This window comes from Apodemus sylvaticus, chromosome 13 (assembly GCF_947179515.1).
Source record: "Apodemus sylvaticus chromosome 13, mApoSyl1.1, whole genome shotgun sequence".
NCBI lineage: Eukaryota > Metazoa > Chordata > Mammalia > Rodentia > Muridae > Apodemus > Apodemus sylvaticus.
The window spans coordinates 68599545-68623673 of NC_067484.1; the positions used below are offsets into that span (position 1 = coordinate 68599545).

Sequence of the window (24129 nt, forward strand, 5' to 3'; positions counted from 1 at the left end):
TAGGTATGCTCTGTCACACTGGTCTGTTTCATACAATTTACGAGCCTACATGTTTATTACTATGCCCATATTTTAAATTAAGGTTCCCTTTTGCTGTCTATGGGCATGGATAAATTTAATTCTACATACACATATTTTTAGAATGTTTCATTGTCTCTCCCTGTCTTTAGTTAGGGTTTTTACTGCTGCACCAAAGCACCATGAGCAAAGAGCAAGGTAGAGAAGGAAAGATTTATTCAGCTTACACTTCCAGATCCATTGTTCATCACTGGTGGAAGTCAGGACAGGAACTCATGCCGGGCTGGAATCTGGAGGCAGGAACTGATGCACAGGCCATGGAGGGGTGCTGCTTACTGGCTTGATGCTCATAGCTTGCTCAGCCTGCTTTCTTCTAGAACCTAGAACCACCTGTCCAATGATGGTACCACCCACAATGGCCTGCACCCTCTCTCATAGATCACTAATTGAGGACATGCCTTAAAGCTGAATCTCATGGAGGCATTTTCTCAGCTGAGGCTCCTTCCTCCCTGATGACTCTAACTTGTGCCATATGATATACAAACATAGTCAGTTTGACAAACTGACCCCTTTGTCAACCTGACATACAAACACATGATCTTCTGGGCTCCTCCAAAGGGCTTGGATCACTTCTTCAGCTCTTCCCTCTGTAGCACATGTAGCTTATCTTCTAGGCTTCAGTTGACTCCATTCTACTGCTGCTGCTGCTGTTCTTGGTGGTCATTCCATGGCACTGGCATCTCTAATAAGCTGTGGTTTTCCACTGCAACTGGGCTGCACTTTCACCGATAACCTTTCGTAGGCTCCCTTCATGGTGCCAAGCCTCACCTTATTTGCATGATCCCTTCAGTTCTAGCATTTCAACTGCCACTGATTTTCCTGGTTTCTCACAGTACCAAGCCTCAGCTCCTCTCGAAGACCCCTTCATGGCTTCAGAGCAGTACCACCTGGGTGATTCTTACATATTATCAAGCCTGGCTGCGAGCATGTGGTACAACCTTGGTTATCTCTGGAACACAACTTCTTTGTGTTCTCAGAAAACACTTCCCAGAAGATTTCACCTCAGTGATGTTGTTCTCTTTTTAATCACCACTGATTTCTTAGCTCCAGCCAACTAGCATCAATTGTTCCAGAAACACAAAGGTTTTGCTTTAGTAGTTCTGGTATCTTGTTAATCATAGCTGATTCTTCAATCCCAGCTAACCAGAACCAAAGAATCTTAAAATAGCAAAGGACCCTAATTGCATCTTTATTCTTTCCTCTGAAATGTCACAAGCCTAGCCTGTATCTTTTGCACTGCTCTCAAAATTCTTGTTAAGCTCCTAAGAACATCTCACAGAGCTCTTAACCCTCTAAGTCTCCTCTAGCCCAAAGTTACAAAGCTCTTCTACAATCCTCCCCCCAAAATGGTCAAGATTGTCTCAGAAATACCTCACTCCTGGTACCAACTTGTTTTAGTTAAGGTTTCTATTGCTGTGATGAAACATCATAAAAAGGCATCTTGGGGAGGAAAGGGTTTATTCATCTTACACTTCACAATGTTGTTAATCACCAAAACAAGCCAATAATCAGGAACTCTCTGTGACTTCTGCATCTGCTTCTATCTTAAGGATCCTATCCTGTTTGATTACCTGTCCACACTTCCTTTGTTGATGAACAGGAACTGGAATAAATTCTTTCCTCCCCAACTTGCTGTTTGGTCATGGTGTTTTCTTGTAGCAATAAAAACCATAACTAAGACACTTTCCATCCTCCAAATCTATCTTTCTCTCTCCTTTCTCATTAGAATCTTTGGAAATCATTGTCAGTTTTTCTGCCTCCATAGTCAGAATTTTACAGTATTTTTTTCAACTTAGCTCATGTGGCTTGCATTTTAAGTTTCTCAATGGCTTCCTGTAAGTTGATATCCCATTTCTTTTTGTTGACTAACAATACCCTTTGTGTGTGCCCACAGAGCCAGAGGACTCTAACTAGAGTCCCCTGGAACTAGACTTATAAAGGCATTTTTTGAAACCCAAACCTGAGTCCTCTGGAAAGGTAGCAAATGCTCTGAACTACTGAGTAATCCTTCCAGCCTCACCTTTTTACATTTTAAAAAAGATTTGTTTTTATTTATTTTGGGTTGTGTGTATTTCAGTATATATATATGTGTGTGTCTTGAGGTTCTTAAAGAGGGTGTTGGTTTCCTTAGAGGTAGAGGTAAAGGCAGTTGTTATAACCTGACAGACAGTGGGTGCTGAACTATGATCTCTGATCCACTTGCTCTTAAATTTTGTGTTATCTCTTCAAGGCTTTACTTTTTTCTGAATTTATTTTAGGTATCTCATATCAGTATGCATTCCATCCACTAATTACTTATTTACTTCTGTGAAGTTTTATCATTTATATAGCTTTATACAGACATTCTTTGCTAAGGAATTGACTTTTAGTATTACGTTTCAATTCTCTTATGAAATTATCTTTTTATTTATTTGCTTAATTATTCCTTGTTTCAAAATTATTAACCCTTCTTATTTATTGACATTGTTAGTTGATTTAAGCATATAGATATTTTAGGTCAGAGAGTTATGCTTTCTCTTCTTGGTTTTCTTTCTATTATCCAGTTTGTGATGTGCATCTACTGATTATTGGATATTTATATAAAATCTGAGATGATCATAATTTTATTGTCCTCCTCTGGGAGGGCTCACCCTTTGCTCTTAGCTCAGTAGATTCACTCTAATCCAAACAGTTGCTGAGCTGAATCAGGGTTCTCTCTTCCAAGTGTCTGACCATGACAACTTTCAAGTTGCAAACATGAGTTCTCTGCATTTTTTTTTTTTTTTGGAGAGAGGTCCCAACCTCTACTCTGTGTACTTTGTATGGGATCTCATTCTCCCTTTAGAGAGTTTTCAGGTTACAGTTTTAGTCTTCTCTCCTGGGTGCTGAGTTGACAAGTGACAAGGAAAACTGGCCCTGAACTTGAGTCCTCTTTTCTGTCAGAGCAACTGAATTACTGTCTATATCATGCACCTATTTATTATTCTTTGAGCAAGCTGTTGGAATCTGATCTCAAATAATCGACTTCCTGTTGCTTTGAAGAAATATCATACGATATTTAGTCAATTTTTATGGTTTTCTGCTGTCAGATAATCCATCTAAGTTAGAAGGTAATTCTACCAACACATGCATAATCTTTAATTTTATATTTTAAAATATATTTTGTGAGTTTTGATCATGAAGGAAGAGAGGGAATATTTCTCTCTAATGCTAGGGAGATTGAACCTAGAGACTTTTACCTATGAGGCAAATGCATGTCTGTTGGGCTACAACAGCTACGGCAGGTGAGCTTTCTGAGTACTGGAAACCACACCAGAATAGGCATCTTGGAACAAAATGGGTAAGTTATTAGAGTTAAAGTCTATAATATTTAAGTCTTTTTGCTATATTTAGAAATTACATTTCTAAGAAAATAAATCATCAGAAATTTTCTTTTTTATTTCATTATATCTTTAGAGGGAAAACATTAATTCAGGAAAGTTTGCAAATACGTAAACTCCAAAGGAATGACACTTGGGATTTAAAAAGAAATAAAGATTAAACAATCAATGTTTATGTACATGAGTAAAAGATTCATTAGGAAAACCATTTCTTTGTCCAATAAATACATACCAAGTAAAAAGCAACACATATAAATGTAGATGGTAGATTATAAGCCAAGCTCTTCAATTGTTCTTATTCTGCAAAAACTTCAACAAAGGTTTTTTCTGCAGTTGTACCCACAAAACCTTGCAGGAGACAACAAAATATTGCAACAAACTGTTTTGATTTCTATATCTACAAAACAATATAAAGTGAAAGTTTTGAGAACTAACAACCAGAATCAAATAGAGAACTGAAATTTCCAGAAAATCATTGTGTCTTTTGAAAGGTGAAGAGAAGCTGCAGGCAAACCAAAGGAAACATGTGTATTTATATAAACCAGAGACAGGGCCACAGTGAGTAGCCTGCTTAGAATGTACAGATTCTGCGAATGTTATCCAGTGCCATGCAAGCATGCAGTCTGACTCAGTTACTTTCCCTATTTCAAGGATAAGATATCACAACAAAAACAAATTTCAGAAAGGTCTGTATTGGCTCTCAGTTCAAAATTATGTCATGATAAGAGAGATGAAATGCAGGAGCTTGAGCAACTGGTAACACTTCATCTCCAGCAGGAAGAAGAAAGCAATGAACATCAGTGCTCGTAAGAACACTTCACATAGTCCAGGATCCCAGCGCAGGGAATGGTGCTACCCACAAGGGTCTTCCTTGGCTGGTCTCCCCGCCTCAGTTCACCTAAGCAAGGTGATGCTTCATAGGTGTTCCCAGAGGTTCTAGATCTCAAGTTGAAGACTGAGATTAACAAAACCCACAAAGGCTACGTTTACACTTCTATTTCTGAAATACAAGGATGAACAAAAAGTGATTGCTCAACAAAATGAGACCATTAAAGTCTTGATTCTTTTGAGGAACTTCAGTGGTTGCTTAGGTTATTCAGACTAGTTTTTAAAACAAGATTGTGTCAAGCAATTATTTAATAGGATTTGGTTATTTGTCGGTTTGTGTGTATCTTTTTGTTACTTATAATTGTTTCTAAGACCTGACAAACAGGCGTGGTCTACCACTGATTATACTCTTAGAGACTTGACACTTTAGTGACAGAGATGAAAAACTACATGTGCAGATAACCTCTAGCATTTATGGTTCTTATAAGAATAAAAAGTTCACAGCTCAAATGTCTTAAAACAGTGTTTGCTTATAGTTCAGAAGACAAATATGCTCTTAGATACTCAGAGTAAAAGGTATTTCAGCTGTAAGTGAAGCTCACTAATAGAATGTATGGTTAGCATATAAGAGTTCATATATTTAATACACAATAGCATAACATAAAGGGAAAAGATGCAAACACCTTAGCCATAGAAACTTGAAATTATGTGTCAAAAAGTAAAGTATTGGAACTTGGGAGACTAAAACAAATGGATGTGTATCAGTTTGAGGCCAGCCTGGTCTTACAGTGAGTTCTAAGATATCCAGCACTACATAGTGAGACCCTGTTTTAAAACAAAACAAAACAACACAACACAACACAAAACACCACCCAACCACCCAACCAGCCAAACAAAAAATCCACAACCAGATAAAGTAAAATACATTTTGTTGTGTAATACTTGAGTTAAAGTAAAACATACGATGTAATATACAGAAATTGTTTTGCAAACTTTTAATATTCATTATGCCTGATAAGGTACTTATATGGTTACCAAGAATGAAAGAAAAACAGTTTTAGTAATGGAGGGCATGCATATGCTCTGATTACAGTGTCAATACTTATAAAATGATTCCCTTTCCTAGGAGAACCAGATTGCAATCGATTTGCCAAAAACAAATTCACTGAAACAAATACAACAGTTAACTGAATACAATGCTATCCCTGCAGGGGGGACTTTCCTCCACCTCTCTCCCAGCATCCTGAACCATTACATTGGGAATCATGGGTTTGAGGAATTTGAACTCACCCGTCCTAGAGTCTCCTGATAGACACACATCATACTGGTAGCTCTGGGACAGAGTCCCCATACCGCTGACATCCATCAGGTGGCCAGGAAAGTGGCCCTCAGGGACAGAGCACACACCCAGAGAAGCTGCTCTGGCCCTCCTGCATAGCCTCATCCCCACAAACATAAGGACAGACAAGAGAAAGAGCGAAGACACAGATGCCAAGGCAATGACAAGATACAGCGTGAGCACATCTTCATCCGCATGAATGGGGTCGTGCGCCACCTCAGGCAGAGGCAGGTACGGCTGAGAAAAACCATTCACCACTAGCACCTGCAGTGTGACACTGGCAGAGCGCGGAGGGTCGCCATTGTCCTTGACCAGCAGCACCAGCCTGTGCTTGGGCACATCGCGCTCGCTCAGCAGCCTGGTGGTGCGCACCTCGCCATTGTGCGCCCACACGCTGAACAGCCCAGGTTCCGTGGCCTTGAGCAGCTGGAAGGACAGCCAGGCGTTCTGGCCAGAGTCGTGGTCCACAGCCACCACCTTGGTGACCAGGTAGCCAGACTCCGCCTCCCTGGGCAGCAGCTCTGTGGAAGGTGTAGAAGCATTCTGCATTGGATAGAGCACGAATGGCGCATTGTCATTGTCATCAAGAACCTCCACGTGCACCAGAGCCTGGCTGCTGAGTGTGGGAGAGCCTCGGTCCTTGGCACCCACGCGGAACTCAAAGGCCTGCAGGGACTCATAGTCCAGTGCCCTGAGCACAAACAGCTGCCCGTTGTCTGGGTTAATGGAGATTAGGGAGGCGAGGGCCAGTTTCGGATCTTGGGGCGGCAGCAGCGAGTAGGTGATGTGGGCATTGGAGCCTGAGTCTGAGTCTGTGGCACTGATGGTGCCTATGTGCAGGGCGGGGCTGTTGTTCTCGCGGACGAACAGGGTGTAGGAGGTTTGGGTGAAGGCGGGGGCATTGTCGTTGATGTCAGACACCTGTACTGTTATGGTGTGTTGGGTTGTGAGCCTGGGTGTGCCCAGGTCTGAGACTGTGATGGTGATGTTGTACTCAGCTCTGCTCTCTCTATCAAGTGGCCCCTCGGTCACTAAAGTGTAATAATTCTCAAATGTGGGTTTCAGGAGAAATGGGATATCGTTCTGAATAGAACACACCATCCTTCCATTGTCCCCGGAATCAGAATCGGAAACACTGAAAACAGCAACTACAGTCTCTGCTGAATTTTCTGGGACAGGGACTGTGAGCTTCCTGATCATTAATTCTGGGTGATTGTCATTCACATCCAACACCTGTACAGCCACAGTGCATTTTCCTGAAAGGTCTCCTCCATCGGTGGCTGCGATTTCTATGTTATAATGGCGACTTACCTCGAAATCCAGCTCTTTGCTCAGACGGATTTCTCCTTTGATTTTATCTATTACAAATGGTTGAGATACTCCATCGCCTTGAAACAGAGAGTAGACTACATTGCCATATATCCCAGCATCTAAATCCCTGGCAGAGACTGTGACGACTAAGGCATTGAGGAGACTGTTCTCAGGAACTTGCACCTCATAGAGTGACTGAATAAACTGGGGGGCATTGTCATTGATGTCCACAACTTCAATGTGAACCGTGGTGGTCCCAGACTTGGGCGGAGCTCCCCCATCCAGAGCAGTGAGGATTAAAGTGAGCTCAGGCTGCTCCTCCCTGTCCAGGGCTCTGTCCAGCACCAGCTCTGGGTATTTCCTGCCGTCTGAGCGACTGTGAGTAACGACGTGGAAATGGAGGTTGGGACTGACTGTGTAGTTCTGAACAGCGTTGCTCCCTATGTCAGGGTCCTGAGCTGCCTTCAGAGGAAACACAGCCCCTGGCTGGGCGCTCTCAGGGATTTTTAGAAGCATTTCTGTGTCAGAGAACTCTGGAGAGTGGTCGTTTATATCTGTGAGCTGCAGGTCTGTTTGTAAGAACTGCACAGGGTTTTCCAGTATGATCTGGAAGTGCAGCACACAGGGTTCTGTCTCCCCACACAGTGCCTCACGGTCCAATTTTTCCTTCAAGAACAAATTCCCAGTCTCTGCATCCAGCTGCAAGAGCTCTTTGTTTCCTTTGTAATGGATTTGAGCTGCTCTAGTGGCCAGTTTCCCCACCTCAAACCCCAGATCTTTTGCCAGGTTTGCCACCAAATAGCCACTCTCCATTTCTTCTGGCATGGAATATCTAATTGCCTCAGAACCAGACTTCCACAATAACAACAATATAGTAAGAAAAACGACTTGCCTTTGCTGTGGTATTTTTGCTAGCGCTGTCTCCATTGTTCAGATTCAGTCCAGAGGGTGCTGCTTCTTCAGGTTGGTTACAGGCCACTCCTGAGTATCCGCGAAGATATTGGAGTAAATCCGATTAGGAAGATGCCTTCTTCCGAGATTCTTCTAGAAATCCCAATTTATTACCTTCTCCTTCACAGGGCTGCCACAGTTCTGCTTCTCAGCTTAATGAGCCGGCTTCCAGGGCGTCTGCAGAGCTCCTTCCTGACACTCTTTAGCCTGCAGCGCCACCAAGCGTCCTTATTTGCTTTTGCACATTATTTTGTCGTTTGATTTCAAGTTTGAAACTTGCTGTGTTTCAGTATCCTTTTAGTTTACCCACCCAGCCTGAATTGTAAGCTCAGTTTTCATCAATGGAAAGTTCTAATATGATTTGGCTAAATTAAGTTGTGAGTGTAAGAATAAATTTTAAAACAAGTAAGATGCCATTCTTATTTTCCACAGTAAGAGTCCTGAGGAGCTGAACCAACTTTCTTTCCTAGGTTTATAATTTTATTTTGTTCAAGAAGGTAAACACAATCAATATAAAGAAAATTATTTTTACACTTTTTAATATTTGCTTTGAGATATCCATACATTCAGAAAGAAAAAAGTGATAATTGTGTCACTCATTGAAATTCTAAACATCATTTAACTCTGCTTTGATAAATATAGAATAGGCCAAATTCCAAGAGAACTTTGGCCTGCTACAGTTTGGTTACTCTAGCTCTTCAAAGAATAGACATTTTTCATGTGTAGTTGTACTATGACCATCGAAGTATGAGAGTTCAGGCTGCTCCACATCTCCGTTAGCACATGGTGTTGTAATCTTATAGAGCATTGATGACTGTATTGTGACTTAATAGAGAAAATTTCATTAACATTTGTCTGTCATTCGTGAAATTTTGTACATTTTCATGTTTACTGGCTATTAGGTTATTGTCTTCTAGATGCTTGTTCATGTCACATATATATTATATACATAATATATATTATGTATATTATATAGGGCTTCTGTTGGTTTGCTTGTTCTTTTCAGATATATGTGCTCAAATATATCCCACTCTGTGCCTTGAATTTTGATGACATTGTGCTTTGATCATTAAAACATCTTAATTGTGTTTAGTTTGGTTTGGTAATACTTTTCAATTTTGTTTAGTATTTTTAAGTTTCCATAAGTCAGGGTCATTAAAAGTATGTGTCTATTTTGAAAGTTTCCTTTTCAGGCACAGACATATTAAACTTAAAATATGTTTTGAATGAATTAAGTTGGAGTTTTTGGTTTCCAAATTTCAATGCATCAAGTTACAAAGTTGGTGTACCCCTCCTGAGGGGCTCTCCCTGTCCTAGCCTGTGGTCACAGGTTTGATACAGTGTTCCAGTGTTCTCTGAAAGGTTTGATACAGTATTCCAGTGTTCTCTGAAAGGTTTAATACAGTGTCCAGTGTTCTCTGAAAATCATGTACTACATGTTGTCTTCATTGCTCCAGATGCACCACAGAGTTTTTGAAAATAAAGTCTTCTTTTTAAGTCTACTTTTAATGAATAGTTTTAAAATCAGAAAATGACTGGGAAATGCAGATAATTCTAGCATACTCTCTCCACACCATATGCAACCTTCTTCATTATAGGCACCTGTGTCACACTAGTGTATTTGTTACAATTGATGAGGCTACTTGATTACCACTGAGTCCACATTTTAAATTCAGATTCCCTCTTGGTCCTATGCCTATGAATCAGTTTAATCCTACATGCACATATGTTTAGAATATTGTAGTTTTACCGTCTCTCCCAACCCTATCCTGTACATCTGACTTTCTCTTTCCCTTCTCATTATAATCTTTGGAATTCACTGATAATTTTTATGCCCCCATAGTTGTATATTTTCCAAGAATGTCATAACCAGAATTTTACAAGATTGGGTTTTTTCAACTTAGCTTCTATGACTTACAAATGTGCCCTGGAGTCTCAATGGCTTTCTGTAGGTGGGTAGCTCCTTTTTTGTTGTTGAATAATTCCTTTTGTGGGTCCCCACACAGCCAGAAAACTATAAAATTCCCTGGAACGAGAGTTGCAGATATTTTTGTTGGGACCTGAACCTGGGACCTCTGGAAAAGTAGGAAGTGATCTTAACCAGTGAGCTCTCTTCCCAGCCTCTTCTTTATATGTTTTTAAAATATTTGTTTGTATTTATTTTGTGACAATGAGTTCAAGGCGTTTTCCCACTTTCACTTCTATTGGATTAAATGTATCTGGTTTTATCTTGAGGTCTTAGAACCTCCAGATCCAAAACTTGGGGTTGAGTTTTGTGCAAGGTGATAAATATAATCTATTTTCATTCTTCTACACACAGACTGCCAGTTAGACCAGCACCATCTATTGAAGTGCTTTCTTTTTCCACTGTATGTTTTGGCTTCTATGTCAAAGATCAAGAGTCCATAGATGTATGTATTTATTTCTGGGTCTTTGATTCTATTCCATTGATCCATCTGTTTGTCTCTGTACCAATACCATGCAGTCTTTATTACTCTTTCTCTGTAGTACAGCTTGAGCTCAGGGATGGTAATTCTCCCAGAAGTTCTTTTATTGTTGAGAATTGTTTTTGCTATCCTGGGATTTTTATTTTTTCATATGAAGTTGAGAATTGCTCTTTCCATGTCTGTGATGAATCCTGTTAGGATTTTGATGGGTATTACATTGAATCTGTAGATTGCTTTTGGAAAGATGGCCATTTTCACTATGTTAATCCTATCAATCCATGTCCATCTTCTGAAGTCTTCTTTGATTTCTTTCTTCAGGGATTTGAAGTTCTTGTTATACAGATCTTTCACTTGGTTAGAGCTACAACAAAGTATTTTATACTATTTGTGGCTATTGTGATGGGTGTTGTTTATCTAATTTCTGTCTCATCCTATTTATCATTTGTATAAAGGAAGGCTACTGATTTATTTGAGTTAATTTTATATCCCACCACTTTGCTGAAGTTGTTTATCAGCTATAGGAGTTCTCTGGTGGAATTTTGAGAGTCGCTTATGTATACTATCACATCATCTGCAAATAGTGATATTTTGACCGCTTCCTTTACAATTTATATCCCCCTTGACCTCCTTTTGTTGTTGTGTGTATGTGAATATGTCTTGAGGGTGTGACAGTCCTTAAAAAGGGTGTTAGATCTCTCAGAGATAGAGTTAAAGGCAGTTGTGTTGTGATAATCTGAAAGCGGTGGATATTGAATACTGATCTGAGATCCATGGCTTTTTAAACTTTGAGGTTTCTCTTCAAACCTTTTCCACCATATTTATTTTAGACAACTTGCATAGCCATGCATCCCATCCGGTAATGCTGAATTTGTTCATTTCTATGATGTTGTACCATTTATATAGTTTTATACACATATATTATTTGTTATGGAATTGACTTTTAGTCTTAAATTTCAACTCTCTGAGGAAACTCTCTTTTTATTTATTTGCTTAATTGTTCGTTGTTTCAAAACTATTAACCCTTCTAATTTTATTGACATTGTTAGTTGATTTTAGCATATAGATAATCTAGGTTAGAGAGTTATGTTTTCTCTATATTATCCAGTTTGTGATGTGCATCTACTGATTGCTGGATATTTATGTAAAATCTGACATGATTATGATTCTACTATCCTCCTCTGGGAGGAGCTCACCTTTGCTCTTAGCTCGATAAAGCGCTATCCTGTGCAATCACTCTAAACTGTTGCTGAGCTGAGTCAGGGTTCTCTTCGAAGCGTGAAAACTTTCAAGTTGCAAACATGAGTTCTCTGTAGCTGCTTTTGAGAGAGGTCTGAACCACTACTCTGTTTACTTTGTACAGGATCTCATTCCTTCTTCAGAGAGTTTTCAAGTTACAGTTTTAGCCTTCTCTTCTGTATGCTGAGTTGACAAGTGGTAAGGAAACCTAGCTCTCGGTTTGAGTTCTCACTTCTGTCAGAGCTACTGAATTACTGTCTATGTCATGTACCTGCTGATTATTCTTTGAGATAACTATCTGTAGGTCTCAGTTCTTATATAATCAGCTTCCTGTTGCTTTGAAGAGAGAGATATCATATGATATTTAGTCAATTTTTTGGTTGCTTTCTGCTGTCAGATACTCCATCTAAGTTGGAAGGGAATTCTACAAAATGCATGCATAATCTTTAACTTTATATTTTAAAATATATTTTGTGATTTTTGATCATGAAGGAGAGGGAATATTTCTTCATAATTCTGGGGAGATTGAACCTAGAGATTTACTATGAGGCAAATGCCTTACTGTTGGCCTATAACAGCTTGCTTCTTTGTTTTTACTTCACATGGGCATTCTGAATGCTGGACACCACACCAGAATAGGTATTTGTCACAAAGTAGGCAAGTAATTACAGTTGTCTGTCGTATTTAAGTCTTACTGATGTTTTGTTAGTCCTCAGTTTTTCTCACTTTTACATCTTTCTCACTTCAACTTTGAAGTCAAATAACCAAAACTTACATATCAGGGATAATAAATAGTCAGCCATTTTCCTTTTATATTTCATCATATCCTTAGGGGAAAACATTATTTCAGGGAATGATGTAAATATTTAAATTCTAGAGAATTGACTCGTGAGATATAAAAAGCAAATAAAAGATAAACAGTATCAACGTGTGTGCATATGTGACAAATTCATAAGGAAACCCATTGGGTTGTGCAGTCAGTGACTAAAAAGAAAAACATAAGTGCTGACATTAGATTATAAACCAAACTCTCTGATTGCTTATATTCTGCAAAAAGTTCAACAAGGCTTTCATGCAGTTATATCCACACAAGCATACCTACTTAGAAAGCACATAATACATTTAATTAGGTCACTGAATATAAGCAATTAATCATTCCGTTAAATTCACCATAATTCAAATTGTTTAAGAGCAAATACTTTTGTATTATGCAATAGTCAGCACAATTGAAAAATTGAATTGACTGAGAATACTTTAAAGTCGCACCAAATAACAAATTAGGAATCAATAAAATATCATTGAAGAAACTGTCTTGCTTTCCATATCTATAAAACAACATGAAGTGAAAATTTCTGAGAACTAATACCCAGGATTAAATAGACTGCTGAAATTTCCAGAAATCCCCTGGGTCTTTTGAAAGGTGACGAGAAGCTGTGGGGAAAGCAAAGGAAACATGTGCATTAATATAAACCAGAGACAGGGCCACTGTGAACAGCATGCTTAGAATGCACAGCTCTCTGGACATGATATCCTGCACCACACGACCGTGCAATCTGACTTACTTTTCATATTTCTATGATAAAATACCACAACAAAAGCAAATTATGGGATGAAAGGTTTCTTTTGGCTCCTAGTTCAGGATTACACCACGATGAGGAAGCTAAGAGACAGGAGCTTGAAGCAACTGGTCACACTGTGTCTCCAGCAGGCACAAGAGGGCAATGCACACACTGCTCATCACGCTTTTCTCCTCTTCATTTAGTTCAGGATCCCAGCACAGGGAATGGCGCTGCCCACAATGGCCATCCCACCTCAATTAACCTAAGCAAAATACTCCTTCACAGCTGTGCCCAGATCTCAAGTCGATAACTGAGATTAGCACAAGATCCACAAAGCCTACAATTACACTTTTATTTGTAGAACAAAAAGGATGAATAAAAAGAAAAATTTCAACAAAATGAGATGAATAACTCAAGTTAAAGTCTTGATTCTTTGGAGGACCTCAGTGGTTACTTCTGTTATTCAGATTAGTTTTAAAATACGATTGTGTCAAGCAATGATTTAGCAGGACTTGGTTATTTGTTGGTTTGCTTGTGTCTTTGTTATTTGGAAATGTACCTAGGGCCTGACAGATATGCCTAGTCTACTTCTGATTATAGTCTTACTCGATAACACATTTATTTAGTGACAGAGATGACAAATTATTAACTTATAAAGCTGTATCTTTAGTATTTACAAAGGAAATTGCTAAAATCCATATTATTTATAGAACAATGTGCTAGGTATGTGGTGAGAAAATAATGCATATAATCTCTAGCCTATGTAGCTCTCAGAAGAATAAAAAGGTACAACGCTAGTGTCTCGACATTTTAATACAGGGATTGTTTATAATTGAGAAGACAAATATGCTCATGGCTACTGAGAGTAACTAAAATGATTTCAGCTGTGATTAAAGCTCACTAACAGAATGTGTGTTTAGTACCTAAGAGATCCTATATTAAATATCCAATAGTAGCAAAATAAAGTTAAGTAGTGAAATAAAATGCAAACACCTTGGCCATAAAAATTGAAACTATGTGGTAAAACAGGTAAAGCATCTGACCATTGGGGGACAGAGACAGATGGGTGTTTGCTTGAGGCCATCCTGGTCTATGCAGTGAGCTCCAGGATAGTCAGAGCTACACAGTGAGACTTGAAAACAAAACAAAACAACACCAGGTGACAAAATTTTATTGTGTAATACTTGATCTAAAGCAAAACATAAGTTGTGTTCTTAATATCTACTAAAACTAAAAATACTAAGTACAGTGGATATCAGGAAAGAAGTAAATATTTTGGTAATGGAGGACATGCATATACTTTGATTACAGTGTCAATACTTGGGTAAAGCAATTCACTTTCGTAAGAGAACCGTATTGCAATAGATTTGTTAAAACCAAATTCACTAACATACAACAGTTAAGTGAATACAAAGCTATCCCTGCAGTGTGGACTTTCCTTCATTTCTCTCCCAGGGGCCTGAACCATTAAGTTGGAGATCATGGGTTTAAGGAATTTGAACTCACCAGTACAATTGTCTCCAGTCAGACACACCTCATACTGGTAGCTCTGGGACAGAGTTCCAGTTCCGCTAACATCCACCAGGTGGCCAGGAAAGTGTCCCGCAGGCACAGAGCAGCCACCCAGTGAAGATGCCCTGGCCCTCCTGCACAGCCTCACCCCCACGAACAGCAGCACAGACAGGAGGAAGAGAGAAGACACAGATGCCAAGGCGATGACCAGGTACAGTGTGAGAGCATCATCACCTTCGTGAGCAGGATCCTGTACCACTTCAGACAAGGGCAGGTAGGGCTGAGAGAAGCCATCCACCACTAGCACGTGCAGCGTGACGCTGGCAGAGCGCGGAGGATCGCCATTGTCCTTGACCAGCAGCACCAGCCTGTGCTTGGGCACATCGCGCTCGCTCAGCAGCCTGGTGGTGCGCACCTCGCCATTGTGCGCCCACACGCTGAACAGCCCGGGCTCCGTGGCCTTGAGCAGCTGGAAGGACAGCCAGGCATTCTGGCCAGAGTCGCGGTCCACAGCCACCACCTTGGTGACCAGGTAGCCGGGCTCGGCAGCTCTGGGAACTAACTCCTTACAGGGTGCAGAGGCGTTCTGCATTGGGTAGAGCACGAACGGCGCATTGTCATTGTCGTCCAGCACCACCACGCGCACGAGTGCCTGGCTGCTGAGGGCAGGTGAACCTCGGTCTGTGGCGCCCACATGGAACTCGAAGGCCTGCAGGGACTCATAGTCCAGCGCCCTGAGTGTGAACAGCTGCCCATTGTCTTCATTGATGGAGACAAGAGAGGTGAGGTCCAGCTGCGGATCATGGGATGGCAGCAGCGAGTAGGTGATGTGGGCATTGGAGCCTGAGTCTGAGTCTGTGGCGCTAATGGTGCCTATGTGCAGGGCGGGGCTGTTGTTCTCGTGGACAAACAGGGTGTAGGAGGTTTGGGTGAAAGCGGGGGCATTGTCGTTGATGTCAGATACCTGTACTGTTATGGTGTGCTGGGTTGTGAGCCTGGGTGTGCCCATGTCTGAGACTGTGATGGTGATATTGTACTCTCCTCTGCTCTCTCTGTCCAGTGGCCCCTCTGTCATTAAAGTGTAGTAATTTTTGAATGTGGTCTTCAAAAGAAATGGAAGTTCATTCTGAATAGAACACACCATTCTTCCATTATCCCCAGAATCTGGGTCAGAGACACTGAAAACAGCAACTACAGCCTCAGGAGCATTTTCTGGGATGGAACTAGTGAGCGAAGATATGGTGAGTTTAGGGGCATTGTCGTTCACATCCAACACCTGCACAGCCACAGTGCATTTTCCTGAAAAGCCTCCTGGGTCTGTAGCTACAATTTCCATGTTATAATATGGAGTTGTCTCAAAATCCAATGCTACTTTAAGACGGATTTCTCCAGTGACTTCATCTATTACAAATGGTTGAGATACTCCATCACCTTGAAACAGAGAGTAGGCTACATTTCCATGTATCCCAGCATCTAAATCCCTGGCAGAGACTGTGACAACTAAGGCATCAAGAGGGCTATTTTCAAGAATCTTCACCTCATAGAGCGACTGCAAAAACTGGGGGGCATTGTCATTGATGTCCACAACTTCAATGTGAACTGTGGTGGTTCCTGACCTGGGCGGGGCTCCCCCATCCAGAGCAGTGAGGATTAAAGTGAGCTCAGGCTGCTCCTCCCTGTCCAGGGCTCTGTCCAGCACCAGCTCTGGGTATTTCCTGCCATCTGAGCGACTGTGAGTAACGACGTGGAAATGGAGGTTGGGACTGACTGTGTAGTTCTGAACAGCGTTGCTCCCTGTGTCAGGGTCCTGAGCCGCCTTCAGAGGAAACATGGCCCCTGGCTGGGCGCTCTCGGGGATTTTTAGTAGCATTTTCTCATCAGGGAACTCTGGAGAATGGTCGTTTATATCTGTGAGCTGCAATTCAGTTTGAAAGAACTGCACAGGGTTTTCCAGTATGATCTGGAAGTGCAGAACACAGGGTTCTATCACCCTGCACAGCACTTCACGGTCTGTTTTTTCCTTCAGGAATAAATTCCCTGTCTCTGAATCCAGCTGCAAGAGCTCTTTGTTACCATTGTGATGGATTCGTGCCCCCCTAATGGCCAGTTCTCCAACCCTGAGCCCCAGATCTTTTGCCAAATTTGCCACCAAGTAGCCACTCTCTGTTTCTTCTGGCATAGAATATCTAATCGTCTCCGCGTTAGACTTCCACAAGAGCAATAATATAGTAAGAAAAACGACTTGCCTTTTTTCTGGCGTTTTTGCTAGTGTGGTCTCCATTGTTCAGATTTATTCCAGAGGGCGCTGCTTCTTCTAGTCAGTTTCAATCCACAAAGATAGTTTGGTAAAATATCCTTGAATTTATTAATGCCTTACTGCCTGAGGAGATTTCTTCCCTAGACCACACTCAAACACCTTCTTCTAGGGAGTGGACAGCGTTCTGTTTTCCAGCTTCCGTGGCTTTATGGGTATATGCAGAGCCCATAATTCTCTCCCTTAGTCGACAGCGCCACCAAGTGTCCATTTGCATGATTGCATCTGGTTTAGACAGGAATTCTTTTTTTTTTTTATTTTATTCGATATATTGTTTATTTACATTTCAAATGATTTCCCCTTTTCTGGTTCCCCACTCCCCGAAAGTCACATAAGCCCCCTTCCCTCCCCCTGTTCTCCCACTCATCCTTTCCCACTTTCCTGTTCTGGTTTTGTCTTATATTGCTACACTGGCTCTTTCCAGAACTAGGGGCCACTCCTCCGTTCTTCTTGTACCTCACTTGAAGTGTGGATTATGTTTTGCATGTTCCAGTTTTCCAAGCTAATATCCACTTATTAGTGAGTGCATACCATGATTGATCTTTTGAGACTTACCTCACTTAGTATGATGTTCTCCAGCTCCATCCATTTGCCTAAGAATTTCATGAATTCATTGTTTCTAATGGCTGAATAGTACTCCATTGTGTAGATATACCACATTTTTTTGCATCCATTTTTCTGTTGAGGGTTACCTGGGTTCTTTCCAGCTTCTGGCTATTATAAATAGGGTTACTATGAACATATGATAGCTGTAACCTGTAGTTTATTTATGCCACCTCCTAAATATCAGTAGAGCTAATAATACCTCTGCTGAACTGAAAGTACGTGGAAATAGATTCATATTATAATATGTTAATATTGTACGCTAATCTTAACAAAATTCTTCTGAAAATATAAAAAAACATTTTATGGGCTTATCATTTATTAAGCTGAATGCTTCTTATTAATTTTACCCAGAAATAATAGAATTTTATACAGTTTTGTTGTGATATAGGAAATACATTCAGAAGGCACACAACATCAATATATCCTGTGGTCAATTGGTTTGTAATAGCAGAACACAAAGAAAACTAAAATGTACCAAACCCACCATGCTCTCTGTGGTTATTGCTTGATGGTCAACTCTAAAATAGCAGCATACTGACCGCTAGCATTAGACTTCTCATCATTGTTAGGAGTTTTATGAAATGTGTTTATAGATTATTCCTCTCTTGTGGTAGCTGATAGACATTGGATTTGTGAGGTTATATGTCGCAAGCTCTAGCTACCGTTGTCCCTGTTGTTTTATATCACTCCTCTGTAGTAGGACACCTTGATTCATCTTGGCTACTCCAGTTTGCGAACTATGTTAGTTTTCAGTTTTGAACTTCGTTAAATAGTAATGCTATGGGCATTATTATCTTTACCCCTTTCCTGTAATATGCATGCATTTGTTTTGAACTTATTTGTAGGAATTGGATTATTGTGTGTAGGCTTTGATTTTTCACGACATACTTTTAATAAGGGTACTTCAATGCTTTAACCTCCCAGCCCACCGCCCACCAGAGGTAGTGGAAAGGAAAGGTTAATGTGGGAATGGCTCCTTTTGATCTTAAACACTTCATTTTCTGCTTCTGCCACAATGTATTTATCCACAGATCTACTAGGAAATCTCCATTGCTTTAAGTTTTGATGCTTATTAAGGATGTTTCCAGAAAGACATCATCCCATTTTTTGGGTGGGTGTGTTTTACATTCCTGTGCATGGATACTATAGAGCATGCTTGCTGGATCACAGAGTAAGAGGACATTCAATGCTGTAAGAAAATATCAACTGTCTTCCAAAGTGGCTGCATCAGTTGTCGTTCCCATTGGCATGAATCAGAGTTCCTGGTGCTCCCCCTCACCCTCAGCGTTTGACAATGTTGGCAGTCTGAAATCCGGAAACTCTAGTCGTCATGTGTTGACACCTCAATATTATTTGACTTGGCATTTCTTGAATGACATACAATGTGTCACAGCTTTTCGTGTGTATATTGACCACCTGTGTGTCTTGGAGAACTTTTGCATGGTACTGTTTGTTATTGAGTTCTTAAAAATTTGTGTGTATATTATGTAGTCATCCTCTCTGAAATAAGTTCTTTGAAGTATTTCTCCAAACTACAGCTTGTTTTTTCCATTTTATTCATAAGATATTTTGCAGAAGAAAAGCTTGATTTGAATCATTGACAGTCTCAATTCTTGTTCCGTGGATTATGTGTTTGTTGTAGTATCTTCAATGTTATCCTCTCTAAAATATTACAATTATTCTGTTTGTATTTTCATGTGAAATATATACATTAAGAAATGTCTTGAACCATAGTTTAAGAACTTGTTACTTTTATAAATCGATTGAGGGAGAACTAGCTATTCACATACTGAATCCTTCAGTTAGTGAAAATTTGTAAATATTACTCAATTTATTTAGGTTTTATATTTTACCAAAAATGTTGTATAGCTTTCTATGCAGTCATGGTATGGTCAGTATGTTTATGTCTTAAAATTATTTAAAAAGATAGTTAACATATTTGACTGTTTTTTTACTTCAGTTTGAAAAAGCAGAGTTTGAAAGATAATTTATATGAGTTTTCTACTTTATTGGCATTAAATTCTTTAGAATACTATTAACCTTGCATTTTTGAGTCAGAATCTTTCTATGTAGGTCCGACTGCCCTGGAACTCACTATGTAGGTTAGGCTGGCCTCAGACGCACAGAGACACACCTACCTCTGTCTCCTGAGTGCTGGGGTTAAAGACATGTGCCACAACCCTTGCCCCTTTCATTTTTAAACAGGAAGAGGGTTGCAAGTTGCTGTTTTATCTTTTTTTCTTGTCTCCTTTAAGAATTATAAATGGTTTTAATTATTAGAAAAAACCAACTGGGCACTCATTTTCTCTCGTGAGCACTTACCATCTACTTTATCCAGTGTTGTCTCTGTGCATTCTTTTTTTTTAAATTTGTATTTGATTTGCTTGCTATCCCAATTATAACTTCTCGAAATCAAAACTTACTCGTGTTTCTAATACATGCAACCAAGGTTTTAAATTTTAGAGTTTGATTGTAGTGTGCTAGTGTGTTTATTTTATTTTGGATTTCACAACAAGATCTCTTACATATAGCCTAGGTGGCCTTGAACATGTTTTCCCTCTGATTCCACCACTCAAGCTTCAATTATTTCCATTCTTAATTTTTACTTCACTGAAAATTTTGGAAATTTCTGCTCTGAGCTTATCTTTATTCATGAGTTCTATTATTTAAGTTTAAAGAATTTCTGGTTTTTTAATTTTTCATAGCTGTAGTTCTGGGAAATGATTAAATCTTAATACAACGTATTTCTCCTATATTTACAAGTGAATTATTATGATACATTTATTTTTACTGATACCAGTATATTTTCCTTAAAATATTTTTATCTTGACTCAATGAATTCAACTACATTTTTATCCTGGATTGGACCATTTTTAAATGTTCAGTCTTTTTCTGTTTTCTTTCTTCACACATACATAATTATTTGGTTGTATGTAATCTGCATTTCTCTTAAATGTAGTCTGATAAATTAGGTTTAATTTAATTCACTCATAATTTATGTGCTATATAATGTATTTTCTCTGTATTTAGACTATATTTTTATTTTCCCCTATGTTCTGTTCTTCCTATATTATTCAAAAATTTTTATTTAAATTTTTTCAATTACTCTTTGAATCATTATTTAGAAGTTACTGAAGAAGTTCCAGCAACGAATCTTTATTTACAATGTTGTACAATAATTAATCTCTCTATTCTTGTTGGCTGCATACTCAACACTCAATCAATATTCATTTCCATTCATTTTTCTTTCTTTCTGCAATTCTACAATCTCTTCTAGAATTCTTTACTAAAATGTAGTTTCTCTAGCATATTCTTTTAGTGTTCGTATTATTGATATTCTTTGTCTGAAAACTTCATTTTCTTGAGGTTCTATTCTCTAGTAATAGAATTCTGGTATGACAAACTTTTCTTTTGAGATGTCAAAAACATGTTTCTTTTGTTGGTCTAATAATTCATGTTGAGAAGTCATTGCTCCATTTCTCTGATGTTTCTTTAAAAGTAATTTATCTTTTCATGTGATTGCTAGAATACCTTTTGCTTTTCTATTTGACTTTGATATTGCACTTACTTATTTTCTCCTAAGGCGTGTTTTTGCTTTTGTCTGTAGACTTAGATTTTTCAAAACCTTCTTTAATTATGGTTCTTTAATGCTTCAACCTCCCGTCTAGCCCACTCCCCACTAGAGGAAAGGGAAGAGAAAGTTTAATAGGAAACAAGAGCTATGGGACTGTTTTGAAATAGTTCTTTGAGGCGATTCTGATTTTCATTATCAGCAGTGGCAGTCCAGTATACTCAGAAAATACCAAACATGAATCAGTAGCAGTGGCTTGATCCAGAAGAAACTGCAAGGCTATGTTGATCAGCATGAGTCAAGAAGCAGGTGGAATACCACCAGAAGTTATTTGGTGTATTTTTCTCTATGAAGTCATGACAAGTGAAGATCAGTGAAGAAAACAAGCTAAAACAGTGCAAGGGTGTCATCAGCAAAGACCAGCATCAGTGAAGCCCATCAATGACCAGCAAAGAGTGGCAAGGTAAACCAATGCAAGAGTGTTGTCCACTGTCTGTTGGGTTATATTGATACTCTTTCCAAACATCATGTGTCCTCTCAATTGTCAGCCCCAGCAAAATGCTGCATTCCTTTTCAACAGTCATCTTTCAGAAAAATACTACATGTCTGTTCTTCACAAAACTTCTCATAAGACAGTTTTCAGAAAAACATCACATGACACTACTGAGTCTCCAACAAAACCAGAAATTCTCACATCATTTGTCTAGATAGAATTTCACAAACATCTTGAACAGTTATCAGTTTTAGAATTGGGACATACCTGCACATGATGTGTGTGTGTGTGTGTGTGTGTGTGTGTGTGTGTGTGTGTAAAAGTCAACAGGACAATTTCACAAGTCAGTTCTCTCTTTCCACCCTTTGGGTTCCAGAGAACAAGAGCTCAGGTTTTGGGCTTGGTGGTAGCAAGCCCTTTTCCCCACTGAACCAACTTGATGTCCATATTCATTAATTTAATTAATTATTTAAGTTGATTTTTAGTCTAAGATCAGAGCCTTCTAAGTAAAATGTGTTACCTTTTTCTCTTGTTTTATTCTTGTCACTGAGTTGTGGGGCTTACATTGAATCTTTCCACCGAAGACTGGATGTTTATGTGAAAACTTAACCTAGAATCAAGCTCCTATTATTTTCCGTCTAGAGAAATCCTTTTGATCTTTGCATAGTAGAGCCATGTCTAATCAAGCTACTCTAATCCAAACAGGTATTGTGATTAATTAAGGTTAGTTTCAGGTCCGATGAGCAACAAACACTATTTAATTTCCATCTGAGAACTTGTATTCTTGATATTTCTTTCCTGCTCCAGGCCAAACCCTAATTTTTGCATAGCAAGAAAAACAGTATTCTACAGCTTTGAACTCTCAAAGGTCTTCCTGTCTCTGCATTCAGGTTCTTAGGTTTTAGCTGTAGGCTTATATTTCTCAAAATCTTACTTTAATAAGTGTACATAAGTGCTGTAACCTCTCTTCTAGCCCACCACCCACCAGAGGCGGTGGAAAGGAAAGGGGGGATGTGGACATGTTTAGAAATAGTTCTTTGTAGTAAATCTTGTCTGTTTTGTCAGGATATTAGCAGTTCAGTTCACAGGAATCAGCAGCAGTAGCTGAATCCACTTGCAAACACCTTTCACAAATCAGTAACAGCAGTTTGATTCAAATGAAACCTCGAGGGTCTGCCAGTCTGCCTGAAGTCATGGAAGCATCAAGAAGGCACTGGAACACCTCTAGAAGTTCTGTGGTGCATTTATCTCTATGAATCACAACAAATGATGACCAATAAAGAGTAGCAAGGTGAACCAATACCACACAGCATTGTCAGCAAAGACCATGGTCAGCAAAGCCCAACAATAAGCAGCAAAGCATGGCAAGGCGAACCAATACCACACAGCATCGTCCACTGTCTGTTGGATTATATTTATACCCTTTCCATATATCGTGTTCTCTCCAGCATCTGCTCTAGCAAAACATCAAATGCCCCTTTTTTGGTAGCTGCCAGAAAAAAAAAATCACATGTCTATTCTCAGCAAAACATCCTTCCATGCGTCTACTTCAGGAAAATCATCCTCTAAAGACAGTTTCTAGAAAAACATCATATGACACAACCGAGTCTCCAAAGAAACCAGGAATTTCCATTTCATTTAACTGTGCATGTTTTCCTTGAGCACATGTCCTAAGAGAAGAAACTGGGCTTCAATCTTCAATATACTTGAGTTTACCTATTTACTCTGTCTTTGTGAGCAAACAACTTGTTGTTTGCTCAGACTCAGCAAACTTCTTCGGAAGCAAACAGACAATAGGACTCATATCTCATCCCCAGGGGATTTTGTTCTCAGTCATTTAAGCCCACCCAGTTATCATACAGCATGTTCTCTATGGCTGAACAGTAATGGTTTCTGACCTTTTACCTGCTTTTATGATTGTTTTCTCTTACCAGTTCATTCATGTACACTTCAAGTGACAGAGACCAGAGAAGATTGATAGAGCTTTCATATGAAGTCTGTACAAAGGCACTATGCATACTCCACGTTGTTTAAAGGAGTCTGTAACTCACATATTATGAATAGCTTGGCATGTTTATGTGATTAACTGTCTGTTCTGAGTTACCACACCATTCCAGTCTAGATGCCTCTGGAAGACTATCAGGATAAATCCAGCAAGTGTAAATAGACCTGTCAGAAGAAGATCCTGATCTTGTTATCCACAAAATGAGGGAAGAGGTCAGGTGATGATAATGAAAGAAACAAAGATACCACAACTCAAAAAAAATGTGGCTGATCACCTGCCCAGAGACTAAATTCAGAATGACTAGCTGCTTCTCCCTTACCTTCTTCTTATGTAATCCGCTGCCTAGAAGGGAGATACAAGGTGATTTTTAGTGTGTTGACTTGCTGCCTTCTCAGATTTCCAGCTCTCCAAATAAAGTGATGTAAAGATTCCATTTCTTACAGTACACATTGGCGTCTGTGGAGTAAGGCAATGAAAGTTCCAGCATCTGGTTACATTTTGAGACACTGTCTCACTATAC

The 24129-nt window shown here is 39.4% G+C and overlaps 3 protein-coding genes across 10 annotated transcripts in view; all 3 read right to left on the reverse strand.

The window, feature by feature from the left end:
- Positions 1-24129, reverse strand: part of LOC127663795 (protocadherin beta-8) — a 119971-nt gene that overhangs the window by 47303 nt on the left and 48539 nt on the right. The window lies entirely within an intron of this gene.
- On the reverse strand, positions 3665-8038 carry LOC127663804 (protocadherin beta-6-like). The gene has a single exon (XM_052155546.1). The coding sequence runs from the start codon at positions 7840-7842 to the stop codon at positions 5449-5451; it is 2394 nt and encodes a 797-aa protein (XP_052011506.1). The 5' UTR covers positions 7843-8038; the 3' UTR covers positions 3665-5448.
- On the reverse strand, positions 14264-17087 carry LOC127663802 (protocadherin beta-6-like). Its single transcript, XM_052155544.1, has one exon. The coding sequence runs from the start codon at positions 16899-16901 to the stop codon at positions 14508-14510; it is 2394 nt and encodes a 797-aa protein (XP_052011504.1). The 5' UTR covers positions 16902-17087; the 3' UTR covers positions 14264-14507.